This window comes from Macrosteles quadrilineatus, unplaced genomic scaffold, assembly GCF_028750875.1.
Source record: "Macrosteles quadrilineatus isolate MER2022 unplaced genomic scaffold, UCM_ALF_1.0 Scaffold_8__2_contigs__length_117827958, whole genome shotgun sequence".
In the NCBI taxonomy this organism is placed as follows: domain Eukaryota; kingdom Metazoa; phylum Arthropoda; class Insecta; order Hemiptera; family Cicadellidae; genus Macrosteles; species Macrosteles quadrilineatus.
In genome coordinates, this window is record NW_026542601.1 from 43,804,741 (window position 1) to 43,828,806 (window position 24,066).

Sequence of the window (24,066 nt, forward strand, 5' to 3'; positions counted from 1 at the left end):
CAGTTTTCATATGCATGATATCTACCAACGATGTTTTACTGATAGTTGAAAGGGGAGGAGGCTTCCTTAAAGTAGGAAACCAATTAGAAGAGGAAAGAGAGTTACATGAATAAATGGTTTCAAATTATAGGAAGGCAATTTGTTTGTCCTAGTAAAAGAAAAACATATTTGATCAAAGTGCTCTTATTTCGATGTAGATACATCATCATCAGGTTGCGAATTGAACAAATTGTAACCCATTATTTTAAAAAATGTGACCATTGGCATTTTAACCATTGTCTTCAAGCTGCAAGCTGACGATGATGTATCTATACATCCAAACGTATAGTCCAATATAGGAGAAGAAGAATCACTAGGCAGTAACAGGTATTTTAACCTTATATAAACCTTATATATACCTAATATTTGTCATCACAACATGTAGGAAATTTAAAAGGTCAACCAGGGAAAGGTTTGAAATGCGATTTTATAGATTATTATGTCGTTAAAGTAATGGTGCTTCAATCATTCATTACATCGAAACTGAACTATACACAATTTTATTTTCCTAAGACGTTTTATTCACATTCATTATACAATATTATCAACTGAGATGTATTCACTTCAGTAGCTGCATTACTGACTAAGCCCAACTTTCTATAACGAGGACCATTTATCAAAGACACAATCAACAAGAATTTTACTGTGAACCGAATAGTTTCAAAGGAACGCTTCAAGCATTCGACATTACATCTTCACAAGGAATACTAAATACTACCAAATAAAACAAAAGCTAGTTGTAACGTCCGTGATAGAAATCCTCCCGAAGGCTAATCGGAATCAATCAATCGGTTGAGAACCCCTGCATTAGCGTAATTGTGTTATCGGCGTGCCTCAGGGTTCTGTGACTGGGCCGCTGCTATTTCCCACAGGGCACGCCGTAGGCTGCGTGAACGCTACGATTTCGAAAGGTTCAAATTAAATTTCACCTCTGTAACATTCCTCGTAGGTTTGACAGGTTTTATTATTCTTGCTGTAGGTGTGAGGGGTAGGCTACTTGCTTTAGTGTTGATAAGTTGTTAATGGAATTGATTCTTCCTTTTGGTCTATCTTTGTCCTTCCTATGATCAGCGCGAGGATGGAGGAGCGAAGTGGTCTAGTGGTTAGAGAGCGGGACTCCGGTCCCTGAGGTCCCGCATTCAAATCCCACCAAATCACCAATGGATTTTATCTAAGTGATGATACCACATAGGTCTAGCCTGAAGTAATGTGAAAACAATCCCGGGCTCGTACATAGCGTCCTAGGACAAAAAGGATCAATGTGAAACATTTACAAGCTCGCAGGATATATCAAATAACTTAAATATTTAAAAATTACTGAAAATTATTGAATTAGCACGATTTATTCTCAAGATAACTTTCTAAGTCAAGCAAACTTTATAAGACCGATGTTACATATTTCGCTACAGGTACTTTGATGTACAAAAACCCAATATTTCTATTCTTAATATCATCACTTTGTAAATGTTAACTTACCTGAATAAAGTCATGTCTTGTACAGTTTTGTCACTGAGTAAGGTAAGACCAGCTGTTTCATCAACCAACTCCATATTGTGTTTGTCCAATGATCAAGGACAGTTGGCTAAAGTTTCGAACCATTGAAACAACTGACTTTTCTCAGGATTGAACCAGCGACCTCTTGCTTACATGCGAGAAGTACTGTATAACTCAGCTATAGCTTCATCAGTTCGAAAGATCCACGTACTGTCATCGTATTTTTCAGGACCATTGTCTTGTACTATACCATAACAAAATTACAGTAAGGAGGTCATGGACACAGCCTAGCCATATGACAAGTATTGTTGTAAGGTAAGTAACACATCTGGCAAAGGTGACTTATTCTTCTTCGGGAGGAAGTCTTCTGAAGTTTCTAGGTCGGATTCACGGTTCAGTGACTATGTTTTTCTATTTGAAGGTAATGGGGTATACGATTGATCGAGAGTTTAAAATTAACCTAAAACACCTAAAGCCAATTGATTGAATATTGAATGAAATAAGACAAACCACTTCGTCGACATGGCATTCCGTCAATAAGCCAGTTGGCAGACATTTCAAATCATTATACACATTTTGTAAACAAATTTGTAGCTTGGTTTCACGCCACAAATTGGTTTGCTAAATTGTATTGTTATCATTGGTTGACATGCCACACGAAAGTCTAGAATTTTATAAAATCCCGCCGTTGACACTCGACCGTTGCACCTAACCTGCAAATCTGCTGCACCATAAGTACACCAGTCCGTTAGTGGGCCTAAGGCCACTCGATACGACTGGTCAGTCACGACCAGACTGGCCTGAGGCCTAAACTCCGCCATAGCAACCTTTCACTCCCCCTCCTTGACTACAGCCCCAAGCACCAGGCTTGCCTTGCCATACCGGACCTAGACGGGAACATTGTCGGCCCAAGAATACTACATTGGAACACTCCTGGCGGCTGTAAACTATACAACGAGTTGTGCCTTAATATACCTCACAAGTTTGTATCGGTGTATGGTATTGTACTGTGTATTACCAATTGAAATTGGCAAGAGCCCGAATATAAAATGTGATGGATGAGTGCATAATGGATGCGTTTGGCTTTATTACTGGTAGACCAGCTTTTTGGTTGGACTAACTTATTCCATTGACTATTCACCGAGTAGACTTAACATCCAATGTACAAATTAGAGGCCATGAAAATAGATGAAGATCTCACCAGAGGGTACTAGTGTATTGGGTTGAATATTAAAATCCATGCCAACACCTGATTGTTTTGCCACTTGACACAGAATATTGTCATTAGTTGGTAGACCATCTCAACAGACTGCACCACGTTTTTTGGATTCAAATTTTTACATTGATGGGAAGTCTACTCTGTTTATAATCAATGCTTATTCCTTCAAAGAAATTATCCGGTCAAGATTCTATCTGTTACAAAGCTATTGATTTCCCTCAGCATCAAACGGCTAACCTTATGATTGCACTATGTATTGAATTATCATGTTGGGTCATCATGCAGTCATTTCCAAGAGATGTTATCATTGATCACTGAAAATGTAGCTGTAATAGAGCCATGGAATTTGCTCACTAAAAATTATTATTTCCCTTGAATTTTGTTTAGCATCTTCCAGAAGTATTTTTTAATTGAATGATTAAAATAAATTGTCCTCTATGTCCTCGTATAAACACATTTATTTTTTATAAAATAATCCACTTTACGACAAAAACCGTAATATATTAGGAAGGATTAGTTCAATAACAACTGGTATTTGGGTTCAGAATAGACCCAGATTGGGGACCTAACCAGCAACCTTTAACACTCGAGGTACAAAGATAAGCGGCGACTTTCTACATGTTTATTGGTAACGTTACCTTTGACTGTACACTACACTCATGTGTCTTGATTTGTTTATTATTATAATGAGCGGAGCGTGGATAATCAATGGTTACACAGACCATTGTTTAATTTCTGAGCTATCCCTTTGACTGAGATACTTTCATCTCGGAAGGTGCATCAATATCTCTATAAAACGAACCAATACAAGTATACTGGGCCATGGTGCAAAGAAGGCAAGAACTGGGTAAATAAAATAGGCCACAAGCTAATTGAAAAAAACGGGTTACTATAAAGCGAGGAGCTACCTAGTTCAACGAATTGCCATGGTCATACAAAAAGGACCATTGCCAAAAAGGATCATTGGATCCTCACCCGCAGACGACAACCTTTCGTCAATATTTTATTTATAAAATTATTGTAAAAATTGGTATATTATGATTAAATTAACAAGTATACTTCTCATCGAATGGAGCTCTTTTTAATGTCTCATGTTGGTGACACTGAGCGTTAGTTTTGACATTTTTTCTATAGTTTTAAGGTTTGTGCTTTACTTTTTAGCTATGAAATAAGAGGACAAGAAATTATTTAATATTCAATAGGTTTATTTGGTTAAAATGGTATTGAAAAATCGAATGAATTCTTCTATTGGGTCTGATGGTGATTGGAGTGTCCAATCGAAATAGATCACCACTTAACTTACCATCTTTTATATGTGTTTACCGTCTTGTGAGTAAAAAGAATAAGTGTAGATATATTATTAAAAGTGTTATTTGACGTATTTTTTGTGCGTTAAGGTAATTTAATAACACGTACGATGCTGATAAATAAGTTATTTATTTGAACAATTGAAATAAAAATAAACAAAAAGTAATCAGAAACACACCCATAGCTTCATCGGACCACAGAAAACGTACTATAGTAGTACGTTTTCTGTGACCGGACGGAACTAACACTAAAATTGACTTCAGCTGATCCATTAGGATGGCAAATATTCTAAAGTAGCATGTTATTAGTCTATGATATCACTCTCGGATTCAGAATACTCTAAACACCAATCAACCTCAACATTTCCCTGCGACGAATCTCCTCTGTTGTTGATTTCTTCTAGCTCTGTTCATATCTAAGATCAGTCTGGACTTATGACCTATTACTTTATGCAAATCAGCCCCTTACTGTGTGTGTTGTGTCTCGTACATAAGCCCACTCAGTTCGTTGACCTAGCACCATAGGCAACCTACAGTATGTGTCTCTGTACCCACCTACGGTAAACTCTTCTACCCGTCTTGCGATTGTGTGTGTGTGTGTGAGTGGTCCATGAACGCGATAAACTCGGACAGTTAGGGTTTTATTGTAATGGAATTTTACATAAATGTAAAGCTACATTATCTTTCACAAGTTTGCGAACCAGCAGGATGAGTGGTGGATGATAGTGGTAACAGGTCGCTATTGGATTTTAAATTTTACAGATATATTTTACATAAGTAATTGTATACAGATTAAATACGGACGATTTGGTATATTACATAAATGTTCTTCGATATTTGTTTACTGATATTAGAAAAGTTTAATTAAAACTTAAATGCATTGAGTTGAGGTCGTGACAGACACTAAATTTCAACAATTCACGGACCAAAATTCCGTTGACGGATGGTAAAATTCATAAACATTACCGGGGCTTTCAACGATTTGAAGATTCCGAAGTGATATTAACATTAATATAAATAAAAATTATTACTAAATAATTTACCAACCTATACTAATAACAAGTTAAATCTATATATTAATAGGCAAGCTAAGCATGTTTCTTTAAAACCTTTTTTCTCAGCTCGTGTGCATTGCAAGGAAAATCCACGCATACTGTTAGAAAGATATTTGCAGAGTCCCTTTATAAACTAAAATAGCCCAAAAATAAGCACAAAAAATAATTAAAAAATTAAAAAAAAACTAACATGGGCTTTATGGGTTGCCATGCTGGTGACGAAATAACAACGAAATATAAACGGAAAATCAAAACAATAGAATAAATTCCAATCACATGACGTTTATTTACAGTGTGGGATGAAAATAGAGAAGTTTGCACAATAGATATTTTTTGGTCGAGTTTTCGACGACGGGCCAACCTTTAGTATTGATTAAAACTAAACAAAAACTAAAATAGTTTTAACCAAAACTACCTTCGTTATTATCTTTGCAAAAGAATCAGTACGTTTTAGAGTTCAATCATTAGCACTGCATATAGAAAAATTACCCATCTATGTTCCTTTAGCTCTTGCAAAAATGCTTAAGTATGTGCTTGTAGTATGTGTGTTACATTTAACACATTTACTATAGCATTAACAAACTGACTAAGTTAATATAATTTCAGGAAACGAAAATATTTTATTATTCGTTTCTACCATTACTTTTCCAGACCTCCGTGTATTCGTTTTTGGCTTAGAGGCCCAATTACGATGAACTAATATAGGTCCAGGTTCGAACCAAATAGTGGACCCTCTGGGCACCTATTTCAACTGACGTTTGATTTATAATGGACTGTTCGGGGCTAGGTTAATAAATAGTCAAGGGTGCTCTCGATGCACGCAGACCATATGCTGGATTGATCTGATTGGTTTACTTAGCCTAAAGGTCTTATTAGAGTTCTTTAAGGCTGTTAAGATCCCCCTAGGGGACGTAGAAGAATGCGTTGTAGTCGTCACTAGTTTGAGTGTTCGTTATTGCCTGGAATCGATAACGTGGACGTAAAAAACATTATTTGTACGTTATTTATACACATTTTTCTTTAAATTTGTTAGTTTTTAGAGCATTTTCCATTTAGGGAATAGGTCATTACTGTATGTCTCTCATGGTGACGCAGAGTTAAAAGTTTTTTTCTAATTTAAGTAAATATATAAATGTGGAAGCGTGAAAGGAGTTTTATTTTTGACAATTAAAGCATATCATTTTCAGTTAACATAATCTTTTTGGTTAAGACTCCATATATTTATATATGAGTCCATTAGCATTACAACTCAAGTAAAAATCATCCGATTTTGATGACTATGGGGGGGGGGGGGTATATGATGGGAGGTTTTACGGGGTATACATTGGGTTTTCATAAATTTTACAATTTATTTCCAAACTTGCGTAATTAAGACCATCGATGTATATATACATCGATGGTTAAGACTCCTATTGGTCAAGGGTAAAATAAGAATCAACTGTAAATTTAAAATTCGTATGTTATTCTTTTGGGGAATAAATAAACTGTTGTTTAATATGCAAGATTTGATAAAAAAATACGTCATCAAAGATATGATAATAAATACAAGATTTGATATGTTACGGTAAACAGTGTATAATCCAAACATTCTATAGAATGAGTAGGCATACCATTCATACATTGATACATTGCCTACAACTTTTGAGCAAAGTATGAACAATGGTGTTATGATAATAGAATATTATTTACTTTGACTAGGCTTCGTGTATAATGTTTATTTTATTTCCTAATGTGTCTGGCTTATTTCATGCAATGTATATATATTACCTAGGCATTCTATAGAATACCTGATTATATACTTTGCCGGAAACGGAAACATATATCAACAAATCAACGCGCATTGGCGTCAACAGAATCGTCTTTAGCTGATTCAAGACTATTAGAACTCTCCAAGGGAGTAGGCCTACATAATCTTTGGTGTAGGTAAAATGTAAATTGTACTCGCAAACAATACTATATTTTGTTAATTTTCATTTTCCTACATTTGTTTAGTTTTTGTAAGAAAACACTCAAGTTCCTGTTATATTTAGATAAGTCTTGTTACCATCTAATCCATTGTTATTAATAACGATCTGTGTTAGCATTGATAACGATCACTGTTCGTATTGATAATGATCATAATCATTGTTCGGATAACAATCAATGTTCGTATTGATAACAATCATTGTACTAATTGATAACGATAATTGTTCGTATTGATAACAATCACTGTTCGTACCTATTGATAATGATCATAATCATTGTTCGGATAACAATCAATGTTCGTAGTGATAACAATCATTTTACGAATTTGATAACGATAATTGTTCGTATTGATAACAATCATTATTCGTATTGATATCGATTATTGTTAGTGTTAATAAATAAAATAATAAATTAAATGTTTGTTGCATAGCATCCAATGGCAAATGATTATAGCGTTGACTGTCAACGATTATAGTCTATATGATGGAACCTGTCTTCTGACCCTTCGCTATCTCGGACTGGCCTGTCTTATGGTCGAGGCTAAAAGACAGGTCCCATCATACAGACTATAGGCTCAGGATTAAACTAGCAACTTCAGATTTTAAAACTAAGTCTACACATCACTTGGTTACTTAGACTTTTATTTAGATTTGGTTACTTTTGTAATATTAAGACAAAAACTTTAGTAGGCACTTATTATGAATATAATATTTGGTTTTACGAAATCTTACTAATATTATAAATGTGAAAGTTTGTGTGTTTGTTTGTTTGTTTGTGTGTTTGAAGTTCAATCACGCATAAACCACTGGACGGATTGGGCTGAAATTTGGCATGATGATAGCTTACATTCCCGATTAACATATAGGCATATTCTTATCTCAAAAATCCTTTCGGGCTCCGCCCCAGTGGCTTTGTAATTCCCCATGTTAACCTTATGAGTATTCATATTTAAAGGGAATTAAAGAATTTAGTCAGCTGTTTCAACTAATAAAGTTGGTTCTATGATATGGAAGAGCATTAAAAAGTTATAAGATTTACCAACAGGGTGCAGCACTATATTTTTTTTGCATTTATGAAAACAGCTAATTTGAACTAAGCAGCAACAAAAAACTGTGATTCGCAATGAGATCTGTCAAAGTAGGATTGTTTACAGTTATGTTTATGTTTTTCATTTCATGAATAATTTGTGATATTTTGCGAATCGTTGATAACTTAATTTATTATTCTCTATTGTTTAGGTGAAGTGGTAGAACATTATGGCTATGGTAGATGTGTATTACTATAGAATACTGTAAATTAAAAAAAAAACAAATTTTATCAAACTGTGTCCTCCCTTATTGCAAACGCAAAGCTTAAGTATAACTGCAATAAGCATTTTATACTTATATTCCAACCCCGTACGAAGGACGGGTACTCTGCTAGTATTTAATATTTATGTTACCAATTGATTACTATGCATATACTACTGTTGCAGTTACTGTATTTCATAAATATTTATATTGAAAATCTTAAGCCTTTATGTAGAGTATAAATTCAACAATAATATTCAATAAATTAATTAAATAACCAATCTTTATATATTATAATTTATAAAGTTCTTTTTTTGTCGGTAGGCTATAATTTCCTTACTTCTCTAGCAATTTCCATTAATGTAATCCAATGTGCATCTGTTATTCCTTCTCATAATCTTTAAATACTAAATGCAAGTAAAATTTATACTTTAAAGTCTAAGTATTTAAATACAGTTGTGTATTTCATCACTTGGGCTTGAAGTGATTCATCTTTCGGGGGTAAGAAATGACAGTTTTTGCCCGTGTTATGAACTATATTTTTCGTTATGTTGCACCATAATTTAAGAAAACTCAGTTACAAAACTACAATACTTTTCATGTTTTAGGGAGAAAAATTGCTACTTCAGATCTCTAACTCACATATTAATTGAAAACATCTGTTTTGCTGCAGTATGACAAAAGTAATTCTAAGTTATGCTTAAGTCTTTCTTTAGTACAGTAATAGAATTTACTACCTCAAAGCTGCATTGACTTACTTGATATTTCTTTAAATATTTATAAAATTATAACCAATCATTGCAGATTATTTATATTCATATATACCTATTCGTTTATTCACCTTCTGAAGCATACTCTGTCTTCATAGTGGGGTTTTGGACATGACAAGGGCAAAAAATGTATTGAAAGAGTAAGGCTCAAAATAAAATTTCTTTTTATTCAATTTCTATACAATATCATACAAAATTTCCTGGAATGAGATCAAAATGTACAAATATAACTCTGCTAGCAGAAATGGCACTTCAGGCCTGTACATATATACATTCAAGTTAGTGGGTTAGTTCAGTAAAAAGATAAAGAGAAAGTAAAAATTACAGTAACAATTTGGCACAAGGAATTCACAAAGTAATAGTTTTTATATACTAAACATATACAGAAATAAAGAGAAAATAAAAATAAACGCTAGACAAAAGGTGAGAAAATATTGCCATGAATAGATATAAAAATGAAAATATATGAACTACCCCTGTACTTCCTTTAGAATGCAAATGATATTGCACAAATAACTTTATTTGTAACATATTTAAAATCTCTTATATACACAATTTACACTTTACACACTTATAATTAGTAGCACATTCAACAAACGTATGCTGTACAGATAAACATAAACTATATTTTATGTTTTATTTTGAAATTTTTAAATATTTTAAACTTAAAACTTTACTATTTTAGATCAAATATATATATATAGTATTTTTCTTTTATTTTTGGAGAAAATTAGTTTTGCAGAGTTCTATAATAATTTTCCAAGGACTTTTTACTTCAGTTCACGTTATTGAAATAACATTCATCGGCACCAATAATGATTATAAATGACCCCCATGCTACATGAGTAAATGTAATTAAAGGTCATTAAATCAGCTGCATCATTAGAGAATCTGGGTGGGCTCCTGAGGCAATGTAAATGACTTCATTTGATTATTCTTACAGGCTCAAACTTGAAGTTATAAAAGGCCTTCATTGCATAAGCCCTTTTACATCTAGAAACAAAAAACTGTAATAATCTGGATCTAATTTTGCACATATTTGAAATAGTTTCAAAATAGAAACATATTAGCAATTATCAACAAAAAATTGTATTTGAAAAACTATACAACATACTTTTATATACAACGTAACTATTTTATATACACTTTGACTTACAGTAACTTTACAGCATGGAACTTAACATAATAAAATTCTATATTATCACAGAATCTCAAAAACACAACAATAACAAAGTGTAATCTAAAGCACCTCTTGTACAAAAAAGTAACAATTTAAATTTTGTTTAGTTTTTGAATTATGAATTTTAATTTTGCAATGCTTTATTTAGCTGTTCATATAAATTTAGCAAAGGAAAAACAATTAAAATGCATGAAAATTCCCAATGATTAAAAAAATACCTCAGTGAATGTTTTGTTCGATCTTAATATAAACATCAAAACAGAAATCATAAATATGACACTTTACCATAAAAAACCAATTATCAAAAAGATTTCTTTTTTAATTTAAAGAAGTAGTTAAACACTCAACAACACTTTAAAATGTAATTTTTATGCATCTTTCAGAATCTACAAATTATTAAAGGCTAGGTCTTAATTATAAAAAAATGATTATAATAGAAAAAAAGTATTATTATTTTTATGAAACTCATTGACAATAGAAGTTTTAAGATTATAGTTTTTAATCAAAATGTTAAAGAACAAATAATGTAAACAAAAAAAAAAATCCACCTAATTGTGATATGATGAGACAAAAGAATAACATTTCTTCTTTTTTCATGTCATAAATAATTGACCTCTAATGGAGCTAATTGAGCTTAATGGAGCCTCTAATGGCGAATAAGCATTTTTATATTTCAAAGTGTTGTTAGTGTAACTCAGTTTAAAAATAAATTAATCTTAATCTTAAAACTCAATTCTCGGGTATTATCACAGCCTAACTGTTCAAAACACAGTTCGCACTCCCACTAAGACTCTCGGTCCTCACGACTTCCACCCAATCCTCAAGTCTAGGCGCACACGTGATCGCTAGGTCTCCCAGTTTTCGTCTGGCCATGAAGACAAACTCTCCCGTCCCATGTTTGGCACCACAGTGTCCCGGAAGAGATAACTGGACAAGATTTTCCTTTTCTGGAAAAATCGAGTTTTCCTCCTCTTCTTCTTCTCCGTCTGAGGTAATGGTGGAAGAAGAGTGCCTCAGGTGTTTCGTAACTTTTACAGTGACTGAAGACGTTTCGAGGTCTTCTTGGTTCTCAACTGAGCGGATGATACCTCGGGTTACTGAAAAAAGGAGAAAAAGATGTAAATAAATATTTATATGATTCACAAACAGTAATAATAAAATTCATATCCTTGTATTTTCAAAACAAAAATGGAAAATATTTGTAGTGTCACGTAGTAATTGAGAGGAAATTATTAACTATTATTATTGAAAAACTGCTTTATGGGAAGATTTTATACATTGGGAAAATAGTATATAGCCCAGGTAAATTAGACTTGTAGCTTCAAAGAATTGGGGGAAAGCTGGAAATCATTTTAATCTGCTCTGGACTGGTTTTTTGCCTCCCATACACTTAAGACTTAACTCACTTCAGAATCCGTCGCAAACTCATTTTTAACCTATTTAGGATCTTCATTTCCAGCTTAATTTTTAGGAGCTACAACTCTTTTTTGGGCTAATTTGCCTGTGCTTAATAGGGTTGTTACTACAGTATATGTGTTTCTCGTGATTAAATATTTTGCGTTTTTTTCAAGGGAACGGTTAAAAACCAGGTTTTGTTACACTGTTGAACTTTAGTCAATTGTTTGCATCGCGAAAGCATCATTAATTGTTAACTCAATTACCCATAGTCCACGATGGACACTTCGGATCGAACTTGTAGTCTTGATAGATAGGTTTAAAGGAGTACTATAACACATTGGCTACCCAGAAGACTAAAAAAAATAATGTATTTTAGCACTTTTAACATAACCAGTGGACCTGTTCATTACGCTATATTCGTTGTTTCAAGTTTAAATCCAAAATAACCAACATTTCCTGAAGGATTTGTATTGAAACTCCTTTATGCTTTAATAGGCTTTATCCACTAACACTTTGTTGGATTTATCAATCAGACGGAGTAACTCAACATAGTAAAACTGGTTTCGTTTACTTATTTTACTCCGTGGCCACGTCAATATCTTGGGCAGACATCAGGAGCAAACAAGAGATTTGAACGTGACTGACGCAAGCTGAAGGAATTATGGAGGCGGCAGCGGACAAAGAGGTGATAAGAGCTTTGTTGACACTGATAAGGACTCGGGCAACGGCCTGCATGACCTCTGGACACGAAGAGAGTGGGGGAGGAGATGGCCAGGATAAGGAAAGGAGGAGGAAGGAGGCGAAAAATAGGCAGAGGAAAGAGGATAGAAACTATGTACGTGTCTTGCTAAACAAGTATGAGGGAAAAGAAAAATAACGGTAATACAAATTGTAAAAGTTCAAACTCTACGTTGTTTAAATTGACATTATTTAAACAGAGCAATCTTTACTCATTGTTGCACCTTCGTCAAAATATTCACGAGTAAATAAAATTAGAATCCTATTAATCTTAAACTATAAAATGAGTATCAATAACTCACCGAGATCACTTGTGCAGAACGCATGTGTCATCTCTTCTTTCGAGCACGGCCTGCACTCTGAAAAAATAATTCAAATTTTAGCGACAATGTTGGCAGCTCTGACAGCAATCATCTGTAATAGCGATCAGCTGGCTGGAATGTTGAGTGCAGCTGTCACTACAAAAGCCTTCGCCGTTGCATAGAGGCCGACAACTGGATCCTTATATGTATGACAGTGATTATGAAATCTCTCCTTTGTAGGATTGAGATAATTGACTCGAATCGATCTGTCGTACCCAGTTGATAGGTGGTATTATCTGTCACGAAGAGTGGTACGGAGAGTATGGATATAGTTATGATGTATTGATAACTGAAGAAAGTTTAACAAGTTTGTTGACTTATTTATGTAATACTAGAAGGAATTGAGCCAAATAAAGACACTTACCATCAGAAGCATGGTATCCTCCGCTGTGCCTTGGTAGTGCTTCCAGATCGTAAAAGAGTTCAGCGACCTGTTTCGGAAACGTTGCTGCTCCCGTAGCTTCTACGTAGAGAGCGGCTTGGCCTCCACGACTGTGGAAACACCTCACCTTCTGTCTGTAACACGAAAAGAGGAAGGTCGTATAAAACATGACATGGCGAAGAATGCGATTGAGGCACGAAACAGTCAATCTAGCGTTAGAAAGGAAATGTGATCGAGATATTTTAAAGTAATATTTTGCTAAACCACGACAGAAATCTTTCAAAAACTTAAACCACGTGAAAAGAATACGCACAACTAACAGAGACTATTTGCACATAATTATAATTATCAGTAGTAGGATCTTGGAAAATAGTGTAGGGTGGAAAGCTAAAAGAAAACAACAGTCCAAATGCTCTACCCTGAGGAATCTACTCTACCCAAAAGACAAATTAAGGCTAAAGAGTACCAAAATCATAGAACATACACAGCAAGCTTATAATCCAATTCAATCTCAAACAAGAACAAAAAGATGAGGAAATACTATCATTTTAGCTGGTATAATTTACATCACGGGAATTAGTACAATTGACAAAACCATGGAGTGAGTAAAACCAAACGCTCACGCATTTAAATTTTAAGTGTGGCGTAAACAACAAAGTTTAACTCACCTAGAGTCTTCTTGGTCCAACAGCCTGACCAGGGACCTGGGGCCCTCCAGGAAGACTCTAGCGCCAGCCCAAGACGCAGAGGACTTGATACACCCTCTGAACTCTCTCCCAGAGGATCCAAGTCGTAGGAGAACCCTCAAAGCACCTCCTGGATAACTCCAGGTAACTCTGCCTTGGGAGCACCGAAGGTACACTGGAGTAACTCCTCGCGCTGGGTGCAGACCACTGAAACAAAAAGTCAAATTATAAGTTAGCTAGTACTTTGGTAAATCACATAAAAAGACTTTGTTGATAACTCTATTTTATATTTACAATTTAAGGGATTTTTAGTGTTTTAGTTGCTGTGTAGTAAAATGATTGTTATTGAGAGGTGTTAGATGACAGAATTTTTATAATATAGCTCAATGAACAGCAAAAAGTGTTAATTAATGCAGCATAATTCCCAAAGACCCATTGGTTTTGTGTCGGTGGTTTAAGATGGTTTACATACACAACGCATAAAGGACAAACGCAACGTGATAGTTTTAAATTTGATCCTACTTATAAACTGTGCAAGATTTTAAATATATGAAAGCTTTATCATGGTTACAAAGCTAAACATTTAATAAACCCCCATCTGTTACTAAAATCTAAGCAAGATGCACAGGAGCACGAGAACACAAATTGGTCGCATAGAACGGACACGAAATGTTTAACAAAACTTATCTTTGCATCTTTAGCAATTAGCATCAAAAAAATTTGTAACAATCCTTTTTCTTTGAATCAATCGTTCCGAACACACATAGAGAAGCTGCGGTGACCCCAACATCTGAAGGTTCGGCCGTTATCCGGTCCACTTTCACCAACAAAGCTCTCTGGTGCTGTGATCGCTTTCTATCTGGTAGGTGCAGCATTTTACCGTGTCAGATTTGACTCCAGCCGACAATTACCATACGCGAGCGGAGAGGGGATGGAACAGCACGTGCAGAACTGGTTCGCGAGAAGTGATTTGACGTTGCCAAATTCCGTGGGTAAAAAACTCAAGTAGAAAGCGGTGCAGTTCGACAAAGTTGCAAGATTGCCCCTATTAGTGTAAATCCTGCTAATTTTCTTCAGCTGCAGTCACTGTGTTTATTAGGCAGGTGCAGTTGAACAGGGTTTCAACCCATGCTGAAATTTGACTGCAACGTGTACACTCTCATCAAAATCTAGCATGAACAAGATTTTAAGACCTCCAGAAGGAAAAAATACTTACGTGCAGTTTAAACATCTTCAATGTTTTCCACAATTTGTTAATTATTTGAGCGTTATCAATGATGATTTCTTCATACTTTCATCTTTAAGCAGTGTTTGGTTGATCCACTAGTTTGTTTGAATGTTTTCCTTATTCGAGAGATTGAAGAGACATTGACACCAACTATGATCAATAACAAAGGTCGCGTAAGCACCTCATTAAAAATCAATCAGTACACAAAGTAAACAAGAAGTGGTTCGCGATCGGGTGTTAAAGACCGGGGAACCAGCAATCAACCTATCAAGGTGTGGAACCACAAGGAACTGCGGTCTGGCCTCACGCCATCGTGGGCCTAACCGAGCGTAAACAGCTGTTCAACAATCAAACACATCAGGTGGTAATGAGAGGCTGTCCGAATCAGCTGATCGGCAGAAACCAGCTGACCAAGTAGAATCACGTGGTTGTGGTGAGCTCTTAATTTACAGGTTGAGTCCTGTTTTGTCTATTTTTTATATAACAGAATATCTACTCTCCACGAACTCTTGTGGTCATTTTGAGTGATTTGTTGATTGTGAATGTCAACACACAACATATGAGATTTTGGTTTGCACAAACATAACTGTTTCACGTGATCTACTGTTGAAAAATGTAACGCAAACTAATGAATTGTTGTGAAGCTATTCGATAGGCAAAATAGAACAAATTAAATAATTTTATAAAGATAATTAAAATAAAATTTCCATCAAATCTTCTAGCCAAAAACTTTGAGACTTTGACAACTCACCAACCCCGAGACACTGTTCTGCATCAGATTATTTTATTCAACCTCGTAGGCGTCCATTGTCAAGTAAACCTTGTAGTCCACGAGAAAAAGAAGAAGGTGGAATAATCATTTGTAACAAATGGCGACTAGTATGACAAGAGGGCTGGATAAATCAAGGCCAACATCTAGAGGCGTTGGAGCAAACCCACGTGTTCAAGAGCCACTAAATCTTCTGGCCTTCTGTTCAGATCAAGTCTGAAAGTGGTTCAAGATTAGTTGAAGATCTCTAGAGATAGGGATACCAAGCAAATTAATACTATGATATCAGGAAAACCGTTGCCATCCGAAGTAGTTTCTATTTTTTCGGCAAGGATTGGTTTATATTGGTATTTGGAAATAAGCTTATTCCACATATTCTAATGAAAGAACCTCCTGTTGTGAAGTGAAGTAACATTAATTATGTGTAAATTACCCACTCTAAAAAAAGATTGACTTTCTTTCGCAAAATGTAGAGGATACAACTATAATTTTACCTAAATTAAAATTCCTAATGATATTTGTAAGAAGGGAAAAGTTGGATTTCAAAAGGGCAATCTTTCTGTTGATTATGTCATCCGAGAAGACAGGTACCACAAAATGAACATAAACACTTTAACAGATTAAATTACAAATATTACCGTTGGATGCATTTACAGATGAACGGTTACCGCGGAAGAATTACATCACTTCCTACAAATATACACACTGCGGTTCGGAAGCCACCAAAGGTTTGCGGGTCGCAAGTCAAGATGGCGCAAATCGTGAAAGTGAAGGAGAAAATTAATGCAAAACTGTTGAATAGTTTGAGAGGTAATTTACTATAATTGCAGGTTGGAAACGAAATGTCATAGAAACTTCCGTCATCAAGAGAGTCACGACGACGGCAGATTAACTGAAATTGACTTGCGGTCTAGACTGGCGTCATGGCGAACCGGAGTGAGGTACTAGTCGAGTGGAAAACATCGCATTAGGGTGGATTGGACCGGAGGGTGGTCTGTGATTGAGGGTTGATGTAATAAAGATCTTGCCAGTGTTTAAACTGGTAAATGGAATAGATTATGTGACTATAGTAGAGGCACTGTCCAGAAGGAAACATCTATATAGGGTGCAAGAGAAACGGAATCGCATCAGGTTTTAAGTTGACTTCGATAGGTGTTTATGATGACATCGCAAACAAACATCTAACCCTATTGGAATAAGTTAGACTAAAAGTGTAGAACCAAGCAGAAGATATGTACTAATAATCAAAGTGAGTTTTTGTTGTTGTACATGCGAGAAAAAATATAGAAATTATAGAATGCATTATAGAATAGATTATTTATCATGTCATTCAGGCATTTACTTTTGGGCGGTGGAGAATGTAGATAGAATGATTATGTCTTGCCAATCGCTGTAGGATTTTGACTGACACAGCCACAGAAACGACGACTTTTTAGTGAGAATCACACCAGTCCTAACTCTGCAGTAGGTACCATGTTCTACCTTCTGTTAAGGGAACTATAGGCCAATGTCCAATGTATGCCTTTGGTACCGGACTGAAATACATTAAATGTCCAAAAAGTTGGGTCCATAGTCAATGATTCCGGGTTCTAAATCTGATTTAATTCATTCGAATGGTGAGGAAAGTCTTAAAGTATTAACATAAAGTTGTAATAGATAACTGCGATTCTCACTTCTTCCTTCTGCAATATTGTCTTCAACGACAATGAACTTATGCAACTCCAATCCAATCAGACAAATCCATCTGCTCTCACTACAAAGGGAGAAAAGTACACGATCGTTTCAACACCGCCGTCAGTTACAGTGGAGAGATTAATTGTTATCAGTTACCACTACAGGGTGTTCACGACTTGTTGCAAAACAGCGGTTGTATCGGCCTTGTTACGTAGTTGTCGGTCGTGGCAGGGCCGACCTACCTTGGACCTAGCTTTCACTCACCTTTGGCAGCGCTCTTGACCCAAGAGTTGGGGTTGGCTGGGAACATTGAAAGGTTCAATGTTCAAACCCAGATATGAAGGGTTTTATAGGTTGAAACATTTTAAATGACTTTGCAGATGAGTAAAAGACTTCGGTAGCTTTCCGATGTCAAGGAGATTTCATGAGCAGCATGGCAGATTTCACGAAGAATTTAAGGATGGAGTGAAGTAGCATTGGTTTAGCTCTTTTGTCAAGTATGGAAGCTCTTGAAACGTCTGATCTTCATAAGGCATCCTTGAAGGAAGCCAGCTTTTAAGAACAGTACGGAATTTTTAGAATTTAAGGATGAAATTATGAATGATCGGTTAAATGCTTCTGTAGTATGGGGGCTATTGAATACCCAGACTCAATAATATCTCTTTTAAGAAAGCAAGAACACTATGAACAGCATGGAAGATTTTAAGAACATTATAGTATGTATTGAATAATTATATTGATGATTTTTGGAACTACATGATGAGTAATAACAAAAATTTATATGATGAAGTTTCTGAAGAGATAGCTCTTAAACTCAGGATTGCTAATATCTCTTTCCATTTTTTTTTTTTTTAATTTGGATGAGGGATTTATTTTCTTAGTTTATAGTATGGGCCATGAATTGGAAAGTCGGAGAGTCTTTTTATTCGTTGGGATTAATCATCACCTCAGATTTGTAAATAAAAAGTTTACACGTAGGATATTTTTCGTCGGATGTTTTTCCGGAGACAGGCCATTCTATGAGTTGTTTCTCAATAGGTGGATGCTAGGTTTTGTGTTTCCTGATGAAGACAACTTAAGGGTGTCTAAAGGTGGACAACATAGAGGGGTTTTCTCTTGGGGCTGTGTCATTCTAGGGGTTGTGTCAAGTGTCACGTCATGCTCCTGTGTCACGATAGCCCATGTAACGCTATCCTTCAGCACAGGTGGCCCGACAAGCTCTGCTGAGCGCAGATTACATTACATTCTTCTTCTTCTTTGTCGCTCACGAAGTTAATAAGGGAGCCGGGCGCGCGCGTGTGCCTGTTATTATTCATGCGACAAAGCCAGTGTTATTAGCTATTGTGACCTTTTTGTGCCGAGCCTCTAACGGCGGTCAGCGTTTTTGGGTGCTGTTATGTAGATCTTGGACTTTTTCAATTATGTTTGGAATTCCTTATTTCCCTTCGGTTGAGAGAGTTTGGTTTATTTATTCACAGTTTTTGAGTGAAAAGAGACGTCGAAAGAGGATTATAATGAGAAACTATTTACGATGTGTACAGATTGGATTCTTTACAATTATGTTTCAGTTCCGGCTGTATACTTTTAGTGCCTAAAACGTCATCAAGCTATGTTTGTAGCTCAACAACCGATGAATGGAAATACAATAATGAATGGTTCTTATTGTTTCTTCCAAACAAATAATAGAAAATCACAAATGCTAACTAATACTAGAAAAACTAAAATCACAAAAGCTAACTAATACTAGAAAAACTAAAATCTTTGCTCTTTATACAACAACAATGAAGCAACAAAGGAACCATTAAAACCTGAACCTAAGATGGCCACAAAGCGAAAACAACTGACCAATATCCTGTTTCCAAAAATCTGGTGAAAAATCATCCAACCCTCAAAATCGAATCAGTTAACCTGACCGGTAGAAACTGTATAGTGGCTCGCCGAACCGTGATCGACATAGACGTATGAATGGCGTTAAAAAGAGGGACCGAACCTGCACCCATGAGGGACTGCGGTGTCGGGTAACGATAGTTGACCGGGCGGTGGCCAGATGTCGTGGCGACTGGGTGGAGCCTAGACGCCTAGAGCTTCAGACGTCATAATCTTGGAGATAAAATTCAAAACTTGAATGAATTCCAATAATTCTCTGCGTTAAAATCCCAAAACATTAGACCAATAAGCGTCATAACCTAAAAACACAAAAAAATGACCCTGAGAAATACAAGAAAAGAATTAAACTATTCAAAGTGACACACCACTTAACAGATCTTTACAACTCATCCTAAATAATCATGAGTGACGAACGAACAAATGTCAACACACTTCGTTTTAGATCGGGTTTTAGAATAGTTATCAAACGATCGAAACCCAGAAGACGATTCAATCGGGGCCGAGGGGACCTTCGATAGGATCAAGAATGCATAATTAATTCTAAGCGCCGATGCGTATCGGTGTTAATTTCTTTTTTATCCGTTCGGAAGGATAATTAGACTAAAAGGTTGCCTGATGAGATCAAGATAGTGATTCAGTTGTAATTCTGGTTCGAAAATTCTTCTGATTCCTTTTCAACCACGTGTTGTTTCCTTGCGTGCCTTAGAGATTTATCTCCTTACGTACGCACCTCCCTATTTTTCGTATGATGAACTCTTTGTTTTTGCTTTGAATATATTTTAATATTATTTTAGCTGCTACTGACCAGCGCTTTGATAATTATACCTGTTTTTGTAGCCACAGAATACTATGAAGTCGCAATTATTCTAAGATATCATAGAAAGGCTGAATTTGTTGGCATAAATTATTAGAATTATAAATTAAGAAACGGTTATATTAAGCACAAGAACATTTTTAATCAAGGTTCAACAATATACATGAAACTATTGTGTTAGGTATTGTACCTACCTATACAAACAAGCAAGTCAGACAAGTGGCCTTTAATTTGACAGTAGAGTCCACTAATGCAACCTAAAAGGACTATTTTCATGTATTCCGCCCAAGAGCAGCAAGGCTTATAAGTGTCTTATAAATAGTGATATTCAATAAGCCCTCATTTAAATAACGACCACCACCTACGGAACATAACCTATAAACTGACCGGCGCCATTGTCGCGTTGACGCACCATCTGGTGGTCCGAAGCGGTCTTGACGAGCGGATTACCGCGAAAAACGGTAAAACCTGTGAGAGAATTGAGGCTCGCGCCGTAAATGACCCGGGAATGCAATGTTTATTGGCAGTTTTGGCGGAAAATGACGCACAAGAGAGTCTGAGGCGGTGAGGTTAGGTTAGGAACCTCTCTCTGTCTCCTTCTCTCTCACTCTTGTTATGATTCCTATGGAGCACAGTCCCGCCATCTGGACGAGCGGTTCACCATCTGTTGATGTACAAGTGTTTCAGAATGGAATTGCGATGGATAAATGCTTGATTTTTTAGTTATCGAGAACACAATTCTACAATATATGCCTGAATACGACTCATGAGCAATTCAGACACTCTCGCATTTTCTTAAGCAATCTTCGACAAACAGTTAGTAGGGCAGGTGGGTCTCTAGTTAAAACATAAAAACACACACTTAACTGCTGATTCTTATACCAGACATTATGTACGATTGAAAAGGAAAAACTGTTCAAAATTTGTCCTTTAGAGATTTTGTACCGCCTACTAAAAAGATGTGTTATAACCAAACAAGGCATTTAAGCATCTGTGAAATACTTTTTACTTCTTGCTAACTTGTTGCAAATATTTCTCTTTGTTTTCTTAACCCCCAGCTTCCACTCCAGCTACCAAAATCACCCTCGACAATCCTATAAGACGTTGACCTCCACTCGGCCGCACCCTGATGAATGATCCTCAGACCAAAATCTATCCGTCAAGTCACTCCAGGAGTTCCCATATCTCTTTCTCAGTCTATCTCTCTACTCTCTCACTCCTCACACTCCAAGACAACAAAGCATATCGCTTCACGCAGGGCGGTGATACGGCTAAAAGCCGGGCTGGAGCCATTGTATTCTGGCCATAACAATAAAAGGTTTTATCTCGCGCCTGCCTTATTTACATAATTGCGCCCCCTCCCCTCACTCCGCGTCTGTCCCACTCGCTAGCCGGGCTCCGTTACCTGGTCAAGAAGTGTACGTTGTTTCCAAGTGAGAAAAAATATCAGGATTTTCAGTTTAAATAATTTCCTTTCGCATCCTTGATATCTTTAGCACGTGTGTTAAACTTAATTTTTCACAGCTTCTGTTTCTTGGGGATCTTTCAAACCAAATATAATTTTGGAAATGTTGCTATTTTCAAATACTGGATTTGAAGGCACTTTTGATGGGCAGAAATCGATGGAGAACTCATAGGAGCTAAAGGAGATAAGTCAGTCTCCTAGACAAATAGTTAAGAGTAAGGATTGTAAAGGTTGACGAATTTAAAACGGCTATTCCAAAAATGGGACATGGAGTGCGCTCTTGGTCAAACACCTTTTAGCTACTTACACGAAGTCACACACCAAATCTCAACACACGCGTATCCTGTCAAATAAAAGATTGGTTTGTTTGACAAACAAGTTTGAGGTTATGTAACCAGGAAATCCACCGTCTTCGGCTAATCTCCGTGTTTGGCCGTCTTTGCTTATCAAGACTAATCTGTGTGTTTGAACGTCTTTGCTTATCAGTGCCAGTCAACATCATATCAACTTGTCAATAAGTTAACAGCCGTCTGGACTGAAAATGGCGGCCATGGTTCAAGGTCTTTTTGATAAAGCTGGAGCAGAGTTTTTAAATGAGTAGGCAGCTGCTTTCCAGAATGACAACGAATTTGTTTTGCTTGTTTATTCCAGTAGTATGAGCAATAGACAAAACAGGAAATATTTCGGATTTGTTTGTGTGTTTATATTAGTGTGCATGACAGGCAAGCTTATTTCACCAATGTATATTTCAACACCATTTTTAAACACCCAAGATTTAATCTCGACATTAATTTCCTACTTGAAAACACCTTCGCGAACCGTGAAATAAAACGCGTAACTAACGACTCAAAAGGTCGTAAAAACTGTGAATAATTACTCAGCTGGTGAAAGGACCCTGGGCTGCAGCTCAAAACGAGCTTGGTTGGTAAACGTGTTGTGACGTCACAGTGAGGTAACTACCACACGATCGCCACGTCACGACTGCAAATTATTGACCAACTTCTGGGGTTCTCAAGGGTTCCGTATAGGTCAATTGGTCTTCCACAGAGCTCTTCGTGTAATGGAAGCTTTTCTTGTAAATCAAAACAAGTCAGTAGCTTGTAGAATTTAATATAATTGTAGAGTTTATTCTTAGGCAATCGGTTGTAGAACCTTAATTACGATGTTGATAATCAAACCATGGGACAAATTATTTTCCGACAGCTCTCCACGTTTGGCCTGGTGCAAAAATATATCGACAACAGCAGTAAATTCTTAATCTTTTCCACAGAACATTGTCAAATCGATGGATAGGATTCTAGATTCGGAAGAAATTTAAACCATCTTTCAAGGAGTGGAATGAATGAACCTTACATTTAATCTATGAATGACCTAGCAACAAAGGGCTGCAAGGTGGGTAGGGAAGGAATTTGTCTAGGATCTATTCTATCTCACTGTGCCAAATCGTCTACTTCCTGTAGGCTGGTGGTGTAGGGTGACATTAGAGAGGGAGGGTATATGGGCCAGAACAAGTGTTGGCAACATGTGGGGTGGATACGATACAGGTGGGGCGGATAAAAATAGGCCCTTCCAGTTTCTGATTTGTCTACGGACTTAAGGGATGAGAAGTGATTAGGTGTTTTCTGGAAGTGAAACAATATCAATCAGTAATGGAACTACTTGAGCGGATGAGAGAAGGGAAGATATTTTATCAACCTCCACCATTATGTGTTTCCTTTCGGCTAACACATCTCCCATAATTGTTCCAAAAACTATTACAATCAATCCCAAAATAATTTCAGGGGCAGTTCCAGTTCCCAGAACGGACCCGGCGACAGTACCTAGGCCCAGAAAGGCAGAAAGCCATTACCGAAGCTGTTACGCGCAATTATCAAATTTTGAGCTCGCCTGTGTCATTAGCCTAAACTGCGGCCCAGGGGTAGGCGCCGTGAGCTTTTGTTTTTGTCCTCCCGAACCCATGGAACACTTTCGTTGATTGCGTCCGTTGTTTCAAATTGTGGAAATTAGCGAGACTTTGTTCGGGCTCTACCGCTAATGGGTGCAGTTTTTCTGTTTCATTCGTCTTCTCTAGATCCAAGATTTGCGAGGTAGGGAAGATGATTTATCTCGTGGGAATCAAAATTAACTAGTCATCATCACCCAAACGCTCAAGGCGGCCAGTTATGAACGAAAAGATCCTAGTTAACTGCCTCACAAAGTATGTCCTAGAGTGAATCTGACTTTGACTAGCAGTGTGGATTAAAATATAGGTATCCTCTATTCTACTCCTACATAAGGAAGCAATTAATTAGTATGAGATCTTTTGGCTGACGTATTTTGACTTCTGGAGTGACCTTTGGTCCCCC

The 24,066-nt window shown here is 36.4% G+C and overlaps 1 protein-coding gene across 1 annotated transcript in view; it reads right to left on the bottom strand.

The window, feature by feature from the left end:
- Positions 1–10,693: 10,693 nt before the first annotated feature.
- LOC129001851 (meteorin-like protein) overlaps positions 10,694–24,066 on the bottom strand; it is a 32,676-nt gene continuing 19,303 nt past the window's right edge. The window contains exons 2-5 of the mRNA XM_054429306.1: positions 13,867–14,091; positions 13,181–13,332; positions 12,757–12,813; positions 10,694–11,415 (exon numbers count right to left, since the gene is read on the bottom strand). Of these exons, the coding sequence (XP_054285281.1) occupies positions 11,072–11,415; positions 12,757–12,813; positions 13,181–13,332; positions 13,867–14,091 (778 nt within the window). The 3' untranslated portion in view covers positions 10,694–11,071. The remainder of the gene's footprint in view (positions 11,416–12,756; positions 12,814–13,180; positions 13,333–13,866; positions 14,092–24,066) is intronic.